Source organism: Platichthys flesus, chromosome 18, assembly GCF_949316205.1.
Source record: "Platichthys flesus chromosome 18, fPlaFle2.1, whole genome shotgun sequence".
Lineage (NCBI taxonomy): Eukaryota > Metazoa > Chordata > Actinopteri > Pleuronectiformes > Pleuronectidae > Platichthys > Platichthys flesus.
The window spans coordinates 15,968,671-15,984,586 of record NC_084962.1 but is presented as its reverse complement, the minus strand read 5'-3'; the positions used below and the strand labels follow the sequence as shown (position 1 = coordinate 15,984,586).

Sequence of the window (15,916 nt, the reverse complement as noted above, 5' to 3'; positions counted from 1 at the left end):
CATGGGAAAACAACCATATGTGGAGCTAAGAGCAGAACGTGTGGTCAGACACATGGTCCTGGTGTATTTAGAGTTTTTTTATTCCCCAGGGAGCACTGATTAAATCATGTGGACTGTAACTGCCTGTGTGTTGGCATGAGGCATCTGTTATTCTCAGTTTACTGAAAACCCTTAACCAGCATCCCTGGAAGAAGAGTTTCATTATTCTCCGTTATCAGTTTTTTCCTCAGTTAAATGTTACGGCCGTCTTCATGAGCAGTAACTGAAATGCTCTGGTTAGAAAATGAGATGCTGATAAAAATAAAACATTTACAGTCGATAATTCATTGCAGTGGGTATTCCCAAGCCTGACATACAGAATATGTTGGCTCAGTGGCAACTGAACCGTAAACACACTGTTTTGTATATGCATGATTTACAAAGCAATGACCTACCCTACATCGGGTGCGTGTGAAGTGAGACTGGTGCCTTGCTTCCTCCACAAACTGTGGGTGGTAGCTTTGTCCTATGTCTGTATGACAGATTTCAAAGAGGTCGGGATCACGGTTTTGCTTCACACATTTGCTTACCCAAATTCTCAGTATATGTGTGAAATTGAAATGATCAGAGTCCTGCATGTTTCCAGCAGTGTGTTTGTCAAACCATCGTGGAAAACTGATTTCTACGTAACAACATTTTCATTGTTTCCACCAATATGTCCACAGATTTAAACAAATTATCTTTTATCTCTATCTCGCAGACAAAGATGTTGCCCGGAAATTATTATTATTGTTTTTTACTCAAAGTAGAAAATAAATCATCCCACTGGGTTTTTCAGGGACTTGTTCTTGGCTCAGGAGAAAAAGCTAAAATCCCAATGTGGCCCATTGTGATTGAATATTAACATTACCTCCGGCTGAAACCGCATCTCTGAATTATACCCGGGCAGCTTTTGTTTTATAACAGTTGGGTTTGTCGTCTATATCCCATTTTGTCATCATTGATTAACTTGTGAGCAGTCACATCTCATCTCGTCAGTCATGTCCATAATGAAGTAAAATTTACCAAACCAATCCCTTTTCCCAGATTCAATGTCTACAAAAAGATTTATATTTATAACACCGGTAATAGGCATGTGTTGTGAGGGGAATTAAGGAGGATCCATCTATTGTCTTCATCATTATCGCTTGGACATGATGGTAGAGAGTTACAGCTCACCACTAGACATCTTGTTTGGGCGATAATCTGAGAAACTTTGAGTGGAGAATGGAAAGAACTAACCATTGTGTTTCCCCAGTTGCTTCACGTCACAAGAGCTCATTGGTTATGGTGTAAGACTGGTTACACCGTTTAACTATCATGGCTTAAAAGGTTTAATGACGCTGAATAAATGGGAATTGGCACATTGTAGGAGGACATGTGTGGGTAGCAAAACACGTTTCCTGGATGTACACAGGTTTAAAAATAGACGGACAGCCCCGTCGCTGATGTGCTGGTGGCATGTTGGTATCACACCGATCCTGAAGATATTCCTTTTGAACTCTGTGGCAGCGACTTGGACCTCAACCATTACCTTTTATCCCAGATGTTTCTTTATTGATTGTACAGGCATAAATACCACATGTTTTAGTTTTTTTATGAGATGCTGATGGCTTGTAAGACATGATCGAACAAATTGATTAATTTGTTCGGTCTGGTTTTTGTGGGATCTGTTGGGGTTGTTGTGATCCTGCTGAGAAAAAAAACAACAACTTGGAAGCAGTAACAAACGAGTGAAAAAATATTAAGTCTTCTCAAGTAAATCTGGATTGAGAACTTATTGTTTGTCGTTTTCTCTCTTTATATTTAGCTCCTGGAGCTGTTTGACAGTGAGGACCCGAGGGAGAGGGACTTCCTGAAGACCATCCTGCATCGGATCTACGGAAAGTTCCTGGGGTTACGCGCCTTCATCAGAAAGCAGATCAACAATATTTTCTTGAAGTGAGTAAAATCTATAATGAAGAGGAATGTGCAGCAGCAGTTCTTATGTAACATTTAGATTTAGATTGAAATATGTATTCCAAGAGAATTTAGAGAAACTCACAAGCTCACTGCTAAATATAGCCATATCTGTAAATAAAGAACATTAAGGATGTTACGATGAAACTAAGATAGTAAGATTTTACCCAGATAACTTTGGAACTCAACCTGTGTTTGCATTAGAGGAACCAAGTCCACATTAAGTAACTGTATGATAGCTACCAAAAAGTCGCTATCATACAGGTGCCAAAAAGTCCCTTCTCCGGGTTTAGATGTTTCCAAACCATGAGAAACTATGAGAGCCGAGTCTGCAGGGTGTGAATAGGCTGAGAAAATGAATGGGAATGAACTCTGGATATTTTCGTCTCTTCTTTCAGTCATTACCTCCTCTCAAATACCTTGAAACTGAAACACACATTAGAACAGAAAGATTTTGTTTTCTTTTGGGGAAAAAGTATCTCTCGGTTGGTCTTGTTTTTCTAACTTTCATAGTACTTCACGTTCGGTGGCAACACAAACATGAGACTTTGTTCCTACTCTTGATATCTTCTTTGCGTTCTATAATTTGAAATTGTTATTGTGATTATAAAAGACAGCTCTCAACCCTTTCTGATCAGTCTCAGACAGTTTGCATTTAAACATTACAGGTGTAACTGTCTAGTTCATAGCAGTATTCGATGAATGCAGAAAAAAAAAAAACTTCCAATATCTCCAAGGTTTGGGATGAAATATATATTTTTGACACCAATTCATCCCACTTCTCACAAAACCAAGGCAGCAGAAAAATAAGTGCACATGGAGACACAGGATTCCAATCTGCAGCGCCTTGACTCTTTAGTGCTCCTGTTGCTGCGTGACGACGGGCCTCAGATGATTGAAACAGGGGGCACTTGATGTCGTTACCAACAGGCAAGGTGGTAAAACAGGTTCACCCACTTTAACCATCTGCCACTAACGATAAAAATAGTGCCGCAGTTGTCAGGCTCTATCGGTACATACCACAGCGACATGGGTTGGCAAACAGAGGAGGTGAATGACATATGGATCGTTAAGTTACGTAAGAGCAGAGACAATTTAAGTTGTTTTGTCTACTTCTAAATATGATCCGTTTTCCAAGTAACCATTTGTCACTATGGGGAGTGAAGCTCAGATGTACTGAGGCACCAGGACATGCATAGGTTTAAAAACATAGAAGGTAATGCAGGGATGCAAGTACAGCTGCAAGATGCTGTTTGGTCTGGTACCAGTCAGCAGCTGCAAACAAGACAGGATGACTAGCTGATGCCCAAATATAGAGCATTACAGTAATTTAGCAGAGGAAATTGAGGCATTTGAGACAATCGGTAGTTCTTGGCAACTGTGGTCAACAGTGTCCATATGAGGATATAATGCGTATGCATTGTGCAAACACATTAAGATAGAACATGAAATTAATAGACCTCAGATTTGTCAAATGTTTGCTGTTTGTCATTATCTGAAGAGGTGTTTAAAACCACAACCATAACACGGGAGCATAAGTCAATTTTTAGACTTAGTAATGCAAACAGCCAGATTTCTTTGAGGGGGAAGGAGAGTGAAACAGACTTATATTACAGATTTGTGAGCTGCATGTGTGAGAATCATGGGACACCAGTGAAATGTTCTTATCCAACTCCTACGCGGGGCTGATGATATTTAAAAACAACACACTGGTGGCAGTGGCCTGAATCAATTGTTCCCATCAGCGAGCTCTGCTTTTAGAGTTGTGATGCCAGGGTGTGTTTCATGATTTCTGTGGTCAATATGTTTGTCTGTTACAGGTTCATCTATGAAACCGACCACTTCAACGGAGTCGCTGAGCTGCTAGAAATCCTGGGAAGGTGAGTGACCATATGTGTTCATGGGACTTAAAGTCGGTCGTGTTCAATATAGACAGACAATCTATAATTTGATTTTTGATTTTAGTTTGAACTTTTTCACTGTGAGGATTTTATATTTCTCTTTGCTATATATAAACCATTGAGTGAATTTTTAACTGTTGGTTGGATTTAAGACGCGATCTGAATTAATTTAATTAGATTCTTAGAAATCATAATGAGCATCGTTCACTTATTTCTGGCATTATACAGGCTGATCAATGCAACAAATCAACCAGTCACAATGATATTGAGTTGCAGTCCTAATATAGTCCTAATATTATCTATATCTTTTACTACTTAAATGTTTTGATATTTCCGATGTGAATATAATTCAAGAAAGCACTTTTTTTCTTAGGGACTTAATTTCGTTTTATTTTTTCCATTATTTGTGTGATTGTATCTTTTTAGCACGTATATTCACTTTCATATTTATTTAAATTAATAAAATTACAATTACAAAAACATATCTTCATAATGCTTTATAATTGTTTAGGGGTACACAGGATAGGTTGTTGGGTAAATATAGTATAACTATAGTTACTTCCTCCAGTCACATTTCTCAATTCGAACATTTTATACTAATGGAATCATTTTTTCTCAATATTCGTTTTTTAATCATCAGTATGAGCAGATCTGTTTTATTCTACCATAGTTTTGCTTTAGAAAAAGTCCAGGGTTTAAGGTTTTAGATTGGCTTTTGCAGAAAGCTTTCTTTCTGCTGATGTGGAAGACTTTTGCTCTCTCGCTGTCTCAAACTAAAAGTTGCCTCAGGCCTCTTCTCTTCTACTTTGAATTCCCTTCATATTTCTTCTCCTCTTCGGAAACTGGAAATATTCACAGCTATGCTCTGGTCTAAACCGGCTGTATGTGTCTTTGCTGCTGTAATCTGACATTTTTCTGTTGTCCCTCTGTTTACAGTATCATCAACGGCTTTGCGTTGCCTCTGAAGGCAGAGCACAAACAGTTCCTGATGAAAGTGCTCATCCCGTTGCACACAGCTAAAGGACTGGCCCTTTTCCACGCACAGGTAGGAAAAACTCTCTTTAGCATTATATCTATTATTCCCTCATTTGCTGTAAAAAAAAAGATTTGAGAGAATATATTCCGTCTGTCTTTAGCAGGATTTAACTGTCTTTAGCAGGATCTCTTTGCAGGATTCAACACGGTCATCTAATCTCTGTACTACAGCACCGTCTAGTGGCTTTGAAGGCAATTGCACCCGGCTCATTGACTTATTATTTGACGGCGTATTCTCAGTGTATCACAGTGAGAATTTACAAAATGAGCAGAGTCAAGATTTAATTCATTGGGACGGATAAACATTTTTCATTCAGGCTCTTTTGCTGTCAATGACACCTCAGAGTCTTTGACCCACAAAAATATATCTTTCGTGGTGATGCTCTCCCAGGATTCACTGCAGTGACCTTCAGCTGTGTTTGTTGTGTAGTCTCTCTTTCTTAAGTCAGGAGAGCTCCTTAGTCTAATTCAGGTGATTAATTCACCACTTCTTCACCCACCTCGAACTCTCGGATCCATTCGGCTTTAAGTTTAGGATCCTTATCCTGGCGATTTGATGAAGTGTCTCTCAGTGATTTAGATTTATTTGATTGAATCAGAGCACAGATGGCTCCTGTGTACCTCTTTGTCGTCCTGTTGCTTCCATCAGCAGTGAAATCCTCAGTTAACGCCAGTGCCTCAGTTCCATTGGCTGTGGTTGTATCTTGTGACTGTCTTCACTGTTTCATGAAGTTATCGGGTTTTCAGTGTTGTGGGTTAGACTGTACATTAATATGTTTTCTTCTGTATCACTCAGCTGGCCTACTGTGTGGTGCAGTTCCTGGAGAAGGATCCTACCCTCACTGAACCGGTACTTTTTATTGAACTCATTCCTCCCACTCAAAGCTCAAAGACTCGAGCACTAAATTAGTCAACACTGCAGATGAGTTTGTAGCAGGTTCTAGTAACCACCCACTCAAACAGACTGTTTTCTAAAAGAGAAATTCTGTTATCTGTGCAGGTTATCCGTGGCCTGCTGAAGTTTTGGCCTAAAACCTGCAGCCAAAAAGAGGTACTCTGTCTGTGTAAACACACATCGTTGATAACGTTCTGCTTCATACTCTAAACGTCTTATCACTTTAGGTGATGTATCTCGGTGAAATTGAGGAGATTCTGGACGTCATCGAGCCGACGCAATTCATCAAGATCCAGGAGCCGCTGTTCAAACAGATTTCTAGATGTGTGGCCAATCCACACTTTCAGGTGAGAATGAAAACCCACACATACACAGAAAATGCATCGAGTTTGTTTCAGGCTTCAAATCAATCCACATCCTTTTGACATCAAGGTTGGAAGAGTCTTTTGTCCTCTCCTCCATTCACTCGCTCCTTTGTCAGCAGTGAAGCTTGTTCAGCCGACAGATCATTAACCAGTTCATTCTTTCTGTCTGTGTCCTCTCAGGTAGCAGAGCGAGCGCTTTACTTCTGGAATAACGAGTACATCCTCAGCCTCATCGAAGAGAACATAGACAGGGTCCTCCCCATCATGTTCGGTAGCCTCTACAGAATCTCCAAAGAGCACTGGAACCCGTATGTATTCAGGCTGATGTCACTATTATTCTCTATGATTAGTTGAACACTGTTACTGATGTCAGCGTCTCTATGCAGGACAATCGTAGCTCTGGTCTATAACGTGCTGAAGACGTTGATGGAGATGAACTGTACTCTGTTTGATGAGCTGACGTCCTCCTATAAAGCAGATAGACAACGGTGAGTGACCGACACTTTGTGGTATTTAAAATGGTCTTGAAATGTCTTAAACCCCCAATACAGCTTTATTAACACAAATTAATGCAAAACAACATGTTTCACAGAGCATGTACTATTAGAAGGGTTGCTTATAAAAAGGGTGGCTGAAATAAGTTATTTATCCACCTATTTATGGCTAAATTATGTTATTGAAAACGTGATAAAATACAGAATTTGAATTATGTCCTATTTATACTTAATATTTTCGCAGTTCTCACTAACAAATGGGTTTAAAATGTTCTCCTCTCAGGGAGAAGAAGAAGGAGCAGGAGAGGGATGAGCTGTGGAAGAAGCTGGACGAGCTGAGACTCAGCGACAGCGCTCGGGTCCAGAACAACAGCCACGGGCTCCAGAACAACAATAACAACAACAACAACAATAGCAACAGTAGTAATAACGATGACACCGTGGACAAGAGCGCCGATTCCGCTGCTGCCCTCCCCACAGACGACAAAGAGCCTGACGTCAGTGTGGCAGCCAATGAGAGCACTCCACGTGACAAATGACACCGGATGTTTTTTTATTCCGTAGCGGTTTGACACCGTGTGCAGGACCGTCAGTGGAGGATTGACGGAGACGGAAAACACAAATTACACCTCAGCAGTATATAACATCTACTTAGAGTGACTTAGAACGCCAGCATTTCTTTGGCAGAAAAAAAATTATATATATTTCAACCTAAGACTATTTTTGGATGTGACAGTGTGGCTACAGTATATTGTTTTTGTCTGATCAAAGATTTATCCTTTCACATTTAGTTTCTTAACTGAAGAGGATTTTATTTGTTCTATTCATTGAATGATACACGGGGGCGGGCCGAAAATAATTATGACTTGAATTCAATGTTTCCGATTGTGCTGCACTTAGACGAGCTGAATAGCTATTTAAAGATGTCTATTTTTTAAATGTGCTTTTCCCACTTGCTGCCAACATATGGATTTCAAAACCTTAAGGAAGAACTGAACTGCAGACTTTGGGAGTACGTGGGGCAAATGGGACCAGACCCATAGTTAAACAGTTAGTGTCCATTAATGTGTAGTAAAGGGCTGTTGTCAGGAGCAGGAGAAGCTAGGAGACGAATCTCTGGGGTTATGGGTGAATGAGGCCAAAGACGCTAAAGAAAAAATTGTCCCAGCCATGGTTTGATAAATCGATGAATGACTCTAGTTGAGACTGTGCAGTTGAAACCGGTTCACAATTATTAGAGTAAATGTCATATTTGTTTGTGTTGCAGGTGTTGGTAAATATTTTTGTCTGAGCAAAACAGGAAGCTAATCGCTGTAACACAGGCCCGAGTCTGTGCATCGAGGTCCCACCGTTACTGCACTCGACCAATCATGAGTTAGGCTCGGCTGTCAATCAAGATGTTTCACTCCGTTTTTATAGTATAAAATAAGGAATTAAAACTGAATTTATGGGAAAAAATTGTTCAATTGTGTGATAAGAAATACATAAAATGACAAATCATCTTTTACAATATTATATTTCACAAGTATTTTGACTTTCTTGTCCCATCTGCTTACCTGGAGGTGGAGTTTATGAGCTATACTGCAGCCAGCCACTAGGGCGCGATCAAGATGTTCTGGCTTCACTGCGCTGTCATGTCGTCCATCTTTATAAATGTTCTACGATAAAGACGGCGAACCGTCCCAGTCAGGAAATAGTCTGGGTCACGACCCTTCATTGTGGTTTTTGTACAGATTAAATAAACAAGCTAGCTGGACCCCCTCTTATTCATGCTAAGCTAACTGTAGCTTCATTTTTCCTAAGGGGGATATTTGACCTCATCAAACTCTCGGCAAGAAAGCAAAATTTCCCCAAGCGATTGAAGTATTTGTAAATTAAAAAAAAAACTAACCTGAGACCTACAGTGCTATATTTTTCTAGAGCGTTGACGAGGCAAATATTTTTTCTTTCCGATGCAGGATGTGCTCGAGTGTGTATTAGATGAGTGCGTATTTGTGTATATGTCAGTTTGGAGGCTACTTAAAGGGAAATGCCACTCAGTATAATATTGTATGTACAGTGTGACGTCTCTGTTGTCTAGGAAAGTGCAGTCAGTGCTTATAGGAGCATAAATGTTAATCTCCATCAAAGCTGTTACCACCACCTAGCTGTTTTTTTGTTTTGTTTTTTACAATCCACGCGACTGATTTTGTGTATCTGAGTTTCTATATCCAAACGATATCTAGAAATTCATTTTAACAGCAGAAAATCATACAAGTAATCTTTAATCCTCTAATCATGACTTAATAACCTCGCATTCGCTTTTTACTCTCCGTGTTCTGATGTTGGAGGTGGACTAACGTGCTTATTGATGTAATCTGACTGCCACAGATCATAGGAAAGACCTCAGAGTTTGTTAAGTAGTTGAATGGTGTTCCCTCTGAGCCTGGGTGTGTCTGCTCTCTTAAGTTCATATTTAAGGTCCAGTCTTCTCTGATGCCTTTCTGTCAGTACAGCATTCCAGCCTCTGTGACGTTGAAAAAGAAGCCTGCGTGACGAACCTGTCTTCTGATCGCAGATCTTATTTAGGTTTCACCATCAAATAAAGTCTATTTTATCTTTGTACTCTAAACGGAACCATCAGCCTGTTCTGTTCTGTTTTTCCTGTGTAAATATTTGTTTAGCTGCAGTACATCATGGAGGTCACTAGGTGGTGCAAGATTATATGTTCTGCCTTTGGTCAGCACAAAGGTCCTGACCAGTGCTTTACATATTATTCATAACAATTGCATTCCTTTAAACGGTAATCATTTTATCTGTGACATCAATGTTTCTTTTCAAAATAAACCTGTGTTCGGAAGGAGAAAGAAGAAAAATGAAAACACACAAACAGCACAAGGAATATAAAAATCACATCTGTTGGAAATTAAAACACACTGAGATTCTAAAACTATACATTTTACAGATTCATCAATTAATTTTAATAGTCCTCCACAATAATAGGGTCCAAATTCATAATCTTGCACCTTTAGAGACACAAAATAACTGATTCTGAAGTAAGAAATAAAGTCACTCCAAACCATTTAGAGTCTGATCTTGCTCCTGTGTGCAGCAGAGGTGTGTTGAGACTTCTACGTGTCTGTGCCCCAAGAGCTATGATTGGTTGGAAATTAAATCGTGGTCAATTCCTTCGGGGCACTTAGGGCAGTGTGTTGGATAAAAGCAGTAAAAGCATCCGGCCTCTCGTGGGAGTCGCACGTACAGTTTTGTGCCATGATTTGCAACGTGTGACTCCACTTCAGGGCTGGCCTGTATATCAGGTGTTTCTCTGGATCGCTGAGCGCCACGATAAACGGCACGTTTCCAGTATGTGTGACCCATATATTCCACCATTATGTAATTTTGATCTATTCATGCACTCCTGTTGGACGGTTTTGTGTCTCTTCTGCTCGCTGATGAAGAATGAACAATAAAATACTCCTCTGTTTTCTACTTGTGACATAACTGAAGGCTGCGGAGCTGTTACTGAGAACAGACCTGTTTAAATAGAAAGGTAGACAGACAGATATATGACAGACAGATTGCTAGGTAGGTAGTTAGATAGATATAAAGATTGATAGACAAGATATGACATGACTGTGGTCTTTATTTTTTTATTACATTTTTTAGAGCATCATTCTGCTCATGAACAGTAGCTTTCCAAAGTGGGAGCTGCAAGGCCATTCCATTACACAGCCATTATCTACAGTTTATCCTTTGAGGGCCGTTGGGGGCAGCTGGAGCCAATCCCAGCTGATAGTGAGTGGGAGCCGGGCTACACCAGCGTGTCACAGGGCCGACATATATAGACACAAGCAATCAGTCAACCCTATGGGCAACATAGATTATCCTATTTACCTAACCTACACTTTGTATGTCTCTGGGGAAATAATGAATGTGTTCTTTCTTGGCCCACGTACCATCCCTCCAAAGATTTGTGAAAAATTAGTAATGTGTGTTATCCTGTTGATAAAAGATTACAACTAACAAACCAACCAACCAGCCACCCAACCAGCATCGGACCGAATAACCAGCCAACCAGCCTATCAACCAACCAAATAATCTACAAGACCAGTCAGCCATTCAACCGACAACCAAACAACCAACCAACCAAATAACCAGCCAGCCTTACAAATAAACACGGAAACAAACAAACAAACGAAACCTCCTTGGTGGAATACAAATGTTTCCAGTCCTCACACAGGCTGCAGTGACACCTGTTCACCACCAGGTCCCCAACCTCCTGCTGGCAGCGCCCCTCCTCTGATCAGCTGTCACTCAGGGTTACCATGGCGACTCTCCCGTTTCCATAAAAGAAAGTGAGCCTGCCTCCACACGCGCACACACATGCACGCACACACTTTCTATCCATTGGAGAAAGGTCCGGAGTTTTTAGCCGCAACAGCCAATGTCTCTGAATGAAAACATTACCGAGTTCACCTCCAAACTCTCCCCAGCTGCGGACGCATGTGTGGGACTGGCCATCCTCTCCGTCGGTATGTACCTCCAGCTGCTCTGTGCACCTCCAGCTTCTCTGTGTACCTCCAGCTTATCTGTGCACATCCAGCTTCTCTGTGCAGATCCAGCTTCTCTGTGCAGATCCAGCTTCTCTGTGCACGTCCAGCTTCACTTCCATCGGCTCTGTGACAAGCCCCTCGTGTTCTATACTGACCAGAGACTGTGATGATGTGTTTTGTGCTTTTAAATCTGACACTGGAGCGATTATGATGTAGAGGTTAGAACTTTTATTCTGAGGAAAATTCTCTCCTGTTCAGCGCCTTTAAAAACAATTATGCGAACTAGAATCTAAAATTCAGTTTTGTTATTTTATTTTCAATAAGGAAATACTGAGGGTAGATTAATTATGTTATTTGTTATTGTTAGTGATCTATTTTTCAGTTGTAAATCATGCTGCATAAATGCTTAATGTGCAAACGTATAAAGTGGTTCAAAGGAAAGGACAAATTTAGCTTTTAGAATAAATGTGTTCACATGAAATTGAGCTAAAGTCTATTTGTGAGGCTTCATGGTCAAACAACCGTAATGAGGGTTTTCCATTGATTTACGTGCTCTTATTCTTGACTCCTATAGATGATAGAAATAAAGAAATATCCTGTAGATATGTGTGCATGGAGCAATTTCAGGTTATATGTTCAGGACACATTTGATCTTTGTCAGTTTTCTTTCATCACAAAAGGAACAAACACAATCTCATCATCTCAGTGTTTATTTCCTTTTGATGAATTTCTGGATGTTTTTAGCGTCCATGGATGTGCAATTTAATTTAAAAAAAAATATGAGCGGAAACTCTGAAAAACACTGCTATGAATATTTGTACACTTGGCTGAGCTGGGACAAAACGCCGTCTCTACAATGGCACAATGACTCAAAGTGCAATGAAGCATTTGACATCAAAACGTCTACTGAGGCTTCTGCTCCACGGATCCATTAGACAAGTATCGAGAGCTTATGTTGGCGACGCATTTATTTATATAAATAATACACAACAGCAGTCAAGAGACAAAGACCTAAGACAAGAGGAAGTCAGACCTTGTGACATAGGTACTAAGCCCATATATAGGGAGGAGACCAATGTAGATGGATACAAGACAGGATGAGATGCAGGGACTTATATCGCTGGTGACGTCCACCACAGGATCGCTGGTTTAATAGCCAGCTCCTCCAGTCCCCGAAGTGCCCCTGAATTAGCCCTCATGTGTGACTTGTGTGAATGTAGTGTAAAGAGCTTCCAGCAGTCGATTAAGTCTTGAGAAGTGTTCTATAAATACACTACATTTACCAGTAGATAAATTGATCCTTTATTAGTCTCACATCAGCGTTAATGACAAATGATCACAGTTTGTTTCTCATTTCAAAGTCTGATCAGCTTCGACCACATGTTCTGTGTAATTACCGTGAAGGTCCTGTGATCTAGACTAAGAACTCAAACAACATAAAATGTATTTACTTCTCTGTGAAATGAATCGCCATGTTTGTTACGGTACCTCAGACTGGACAAACTAAACACCTTTTGAGTTTATTATGACAACTGAAGGCTCTTTCATGTTCGGCAGGGGAGGGTGAGGTGACGGGTACTCAGCTGCAAACTTCAACTTCACCACTAGATGTCACTAAATTCTACACACTGGACCTTTAAGAGCAATTTAATCCCCGAATTAGAGGGCACCAAAACAATGCGAACAGGAACGGACAGTACAAGCTAAGGTGTCTTAGTGGTAAAGTTGATTGCTAACGTGTTCACCACATTGACGTCCATATGCTAATTTCTTACTTGTTTCCCTCTGGTCTTCTTTGCCCCCCCCCCCTGTAGTTTTGCTCTCTGTTCTCGGCAATGGGCTGGTCCTGGTCATCTGTTACCGCAGGAGGAAGAAGATGGTGGGCTCGGAGCTGCTGTGTGTCAACCTGGCCTTGGTCGACTTCCTCTGCTGCATCTGCTTCTACCCGCTCTCTGTCATGTCCTCTTTCCACCACTCGTGGCTGGGGGGGAACGTCACATGCGTCTACTACGGCTTCGGCTGCTTCATCTTCGGACTGTGCGGCATGTTCACCGTCGCCGCCATCAGCGTCACGCGCTACCTGAAGACCTGCCACAGCTTGCTTCACAGTGAGCTGCTTTTTACGGGAGCGATTGCTTATAATTAAATATGACCCTATTTATTGCATTTAAATTATTATGAATTGAATTGATTTACTATTATTGAATTTATATAGTTATAAATAGTTTTATTCCTGTGCTTCTCCTGTTGCCTTTGCTATTCCTTACAGCATATAAAAGACGTTTTGTTCACCTTTACAGCCGTGCAGTCGGATAGAGCTAGCATCCGCATGGCGTGCTGCGCCACCTGGGTGGTCGCCACCGTGTGGTCCAGCTTGCCCCTCTTTGGCTGGGGCGAGTACGTTCCCGAGCCTTATGGACTGTCCTGCACCATCGCCTGGAGGGGTTACCACACCTCGGCAAAGGACGCCTTCTACGTCATCTGCACCTTCGCCATCTTCACACTGGTCCCCATTCTCCTCATCGTGGTGTCCCAGTGTCAGATTCTCAACCAGGTGTCCAGCTTCACCGACTCCATGTCTGCCAGAGGCATCCACAACAACCTGCGGCGCACTGAAAAACGGCTCTCTATGGTCAGTGACGTAAGAAGAACGTCACTTATTTGCATTGTTGTACATGTTAGTTATGCCAAAATTATGAGAACCTGTGAATCAACTTGAGCTGGACACAGTAAAACTTTACTCTCTTGACTTGATATGGGACTTGACAGCATCAACAGTATAACGTGTTGACCTGGAATAGGGTTAAGCTGTTTTCAGACATGCGGATAAAGTCCGGAGAGTTTTCCTTTCACACATACACAACACAGTGTTCACAACAGCATCAAATCCTCTGCACTTATCACCATAAACTCTCTTTACATCTTCATCGGTGTCTTCTACGTGCATGTCGTGCTTTTTCAACGAGAGATATTTCTTTTCTTTTCTATTTCGTCTGTTGCTTGTTAGACGCTTCATCAACCGACTTGACTTAGGGCACTTTACCTGCTTGAGTTATGAAAGACTTGGCTTGATGTGAGACCTGAAGCAAAAACATTTGACTTGGTTGGAGAGCTATTTCGACAAGGCTTATGACGTCATGTGGGATCGAACCCGTACTAAAGTATTTGGTACTTGGTTCGAGACCTGCACTGGCGATGGCTGTGGCGTGACTCTGACTCTTTGACAAGACTTGGCTTCCTTCATTTATCCTTCATTTGATCTGTTGCTCTGCGTGTACACGTCTGTTTCTTTGTTTTAATTATGATGAGTATTTGCAGAATACTTTTGAAATCCCTTCTGCATTGTACGTGTGACAAATCCCTGCATTGCTCATCAGGCCTTAACAAAGCTGTAAAAACCCTAATAAATGAAGCGTCATTAGTAAGTGGTACCATGTTGTTTGTGCTTTTCTGTACTTTGACCTTGTGACCAATGCTGTCCTTATTCTTGAGACCAGTCATTATTCACAGGACTTGCAGGGAAGACTTGACAGGAAAAGATTGACGACGTGATGATTGCTTCTGTTCGTGATAACCTTTGTAACACCATGACAAATTATTAATAGGAAATGAGTTTCCACTCCAGTAACTTTCTGTTCTCTGTTGATTCCTCTTCCAGATGTTTTTCTGCATCAGCCTGGGTTTTGTGATCGCCTGGGCCCCGTATGCTGTCGTGTCCTTCCTCTTCATTTTCCACAAGGAGCACAGGTACATGGCTCCCGGGGGCTTCGTTTTCCCGGCCCTCTTCGCCAAAAGCTCCCACATCTACAACCCCCTCATCTACTTCTACTTCAACAAGACTTTCCAGCGGGAGTTGCGCTATCTGCTCCTCTCGATCTACTCTAAGCTCGGGGTGAACCAAGTGGGGGTCCACATCGGTGCAGGACACCAAGCCCCGATCCCCATCCACATTCAGCTCCAGGAACGAGGCTGCGTCCCAAAGAGGAACTTTAGCTTGTCTCAGGACAGAACTCACAGTAAGACCAAGAGCAAAGAAAAAGTGGTGAACGCTGATGGCAGTCGGCTGGTGTATGTCTGCTGGGGCTCCACGTACACAGACTCGAACAATAAACCTGCCAATGACTGCCCACCTGTCTCTATATGACTTGTGAATACATGACTAATGAAGGTTCAATCACAAACAAGCTGGTTCTGTGTTATGGAGGACCATACATGACTTAAGTATAAATAAATAAATAAATGTATAAATAAATACAGAAATAAATAAATAAATGAATAAATAAAAAAGGAAATAAATACAGAAATAAACAAATACAGAAATAAATACAGAAATGTATAAATAAATGTCTTAAATATATTTCCACATTTATTTATTTATTCCCTCATTTATTTTTTCGATTTCAGTGTCCTTATGCTAATGAGAAAGGCGGGCCTAACAGCAGTCTCATGCAGGATTGGTCACAGGAGAGTGATGATCCAGCCCTACTACTTCTGCCTCTCAATGCTGACTGGTGTCCAGTACCTGTTTGCAGCGTTGAGGCAGTTCACACTTACAATGAACTAGTTCAAGTTCAGAGGCTTAGTTAAGGTTAGTTTTTATTCGGATGATTCAGGTGTCAGTAGTCCTCCTGACTGTAAGCGTCACGTCTCGTTTTCTACTGAGCACAAGGAGCGAGCCGAGAGGAGAAGGAGGAAACAGAAACTCCAGCTCGGT

General features: G+C 41.2%; 2 protein-coding genes across 2 annotated transcripts in view; both read left to right on the top strand.

Moving 5' to 3' along the window:
- ppp2r5a (protein phosphatase 2, regulatory subunit B', alpha isoform) overlaps positions 1 to 9,278 on the top strand; it is a 32,101-nt gene extending 22,823 nt beyond the window's left edge. Inside the window, exons 5-13 of the mRNA XM_062410881.1 lie at positions 1,829 to 1,959; positions 3,798 to 3,857; positions 4,815 to 4,923; positions 5,710 to 5,763; positions 5,914 to 5,964; positions 6,036 to 6,155; positions 6,354 to 6,481; positions 6,560 to 6,661; positions 6,951 to 9,278. Of these exons, the coding sequence (XP_062266865.1) occupies positions 1,829 to 1,959; positions 3,798 to 3,857; positions 4,815 to 4,923; positions 5,710 to 5,763; positions 5,914 to 5,964; positions 6,036 to 6,155; positions 6,354 to 6,481; positions 6,560 to 6,661; positions 6,951 to 7,206 (1,011 nt within the window). The 3' untranslated portion in view covers positions 7,207 to 9,278. The remainder of the gene's footprint in view (positions 1 to 1,828; positions 1,960 to 3,797; positions 3,858 to 4,814; positions 4,924 to 5,709; positions 5,764 to 5,913; positions 5,965 to 6,035; positions 6,156 to 6,353; positions 6,482 to 6,559; positions 6,662 to 6,950) is intronic.
- A 1,815-nt stretch (positions 9,279 to 11,093) lies between these two features.
- On the top strand, positions 11,094 to 15,513 carry opn8c (opsin 8, group member c). Its single transcript, XM_062411948.1, has 4 exons — positions 11,094 to 11,181; positions 13,017 to 13,310; positions 13,503 to 13,834; positions 14,861 to 15,513. The coding sequence occupies exons 1-4, from the start codon at positions 11,094 to 11,096 to the stop codon at positions 15,344 to 15,346; spliced, it is 1,200 nt and encodes a 399-aa protein (XP_062267932.1). The 3' UTR covers positions 15,347 to 15,513.
- The last annotated feature ends 403 nt before the right edge of the window (positions 15,514 to 15,916 follow it).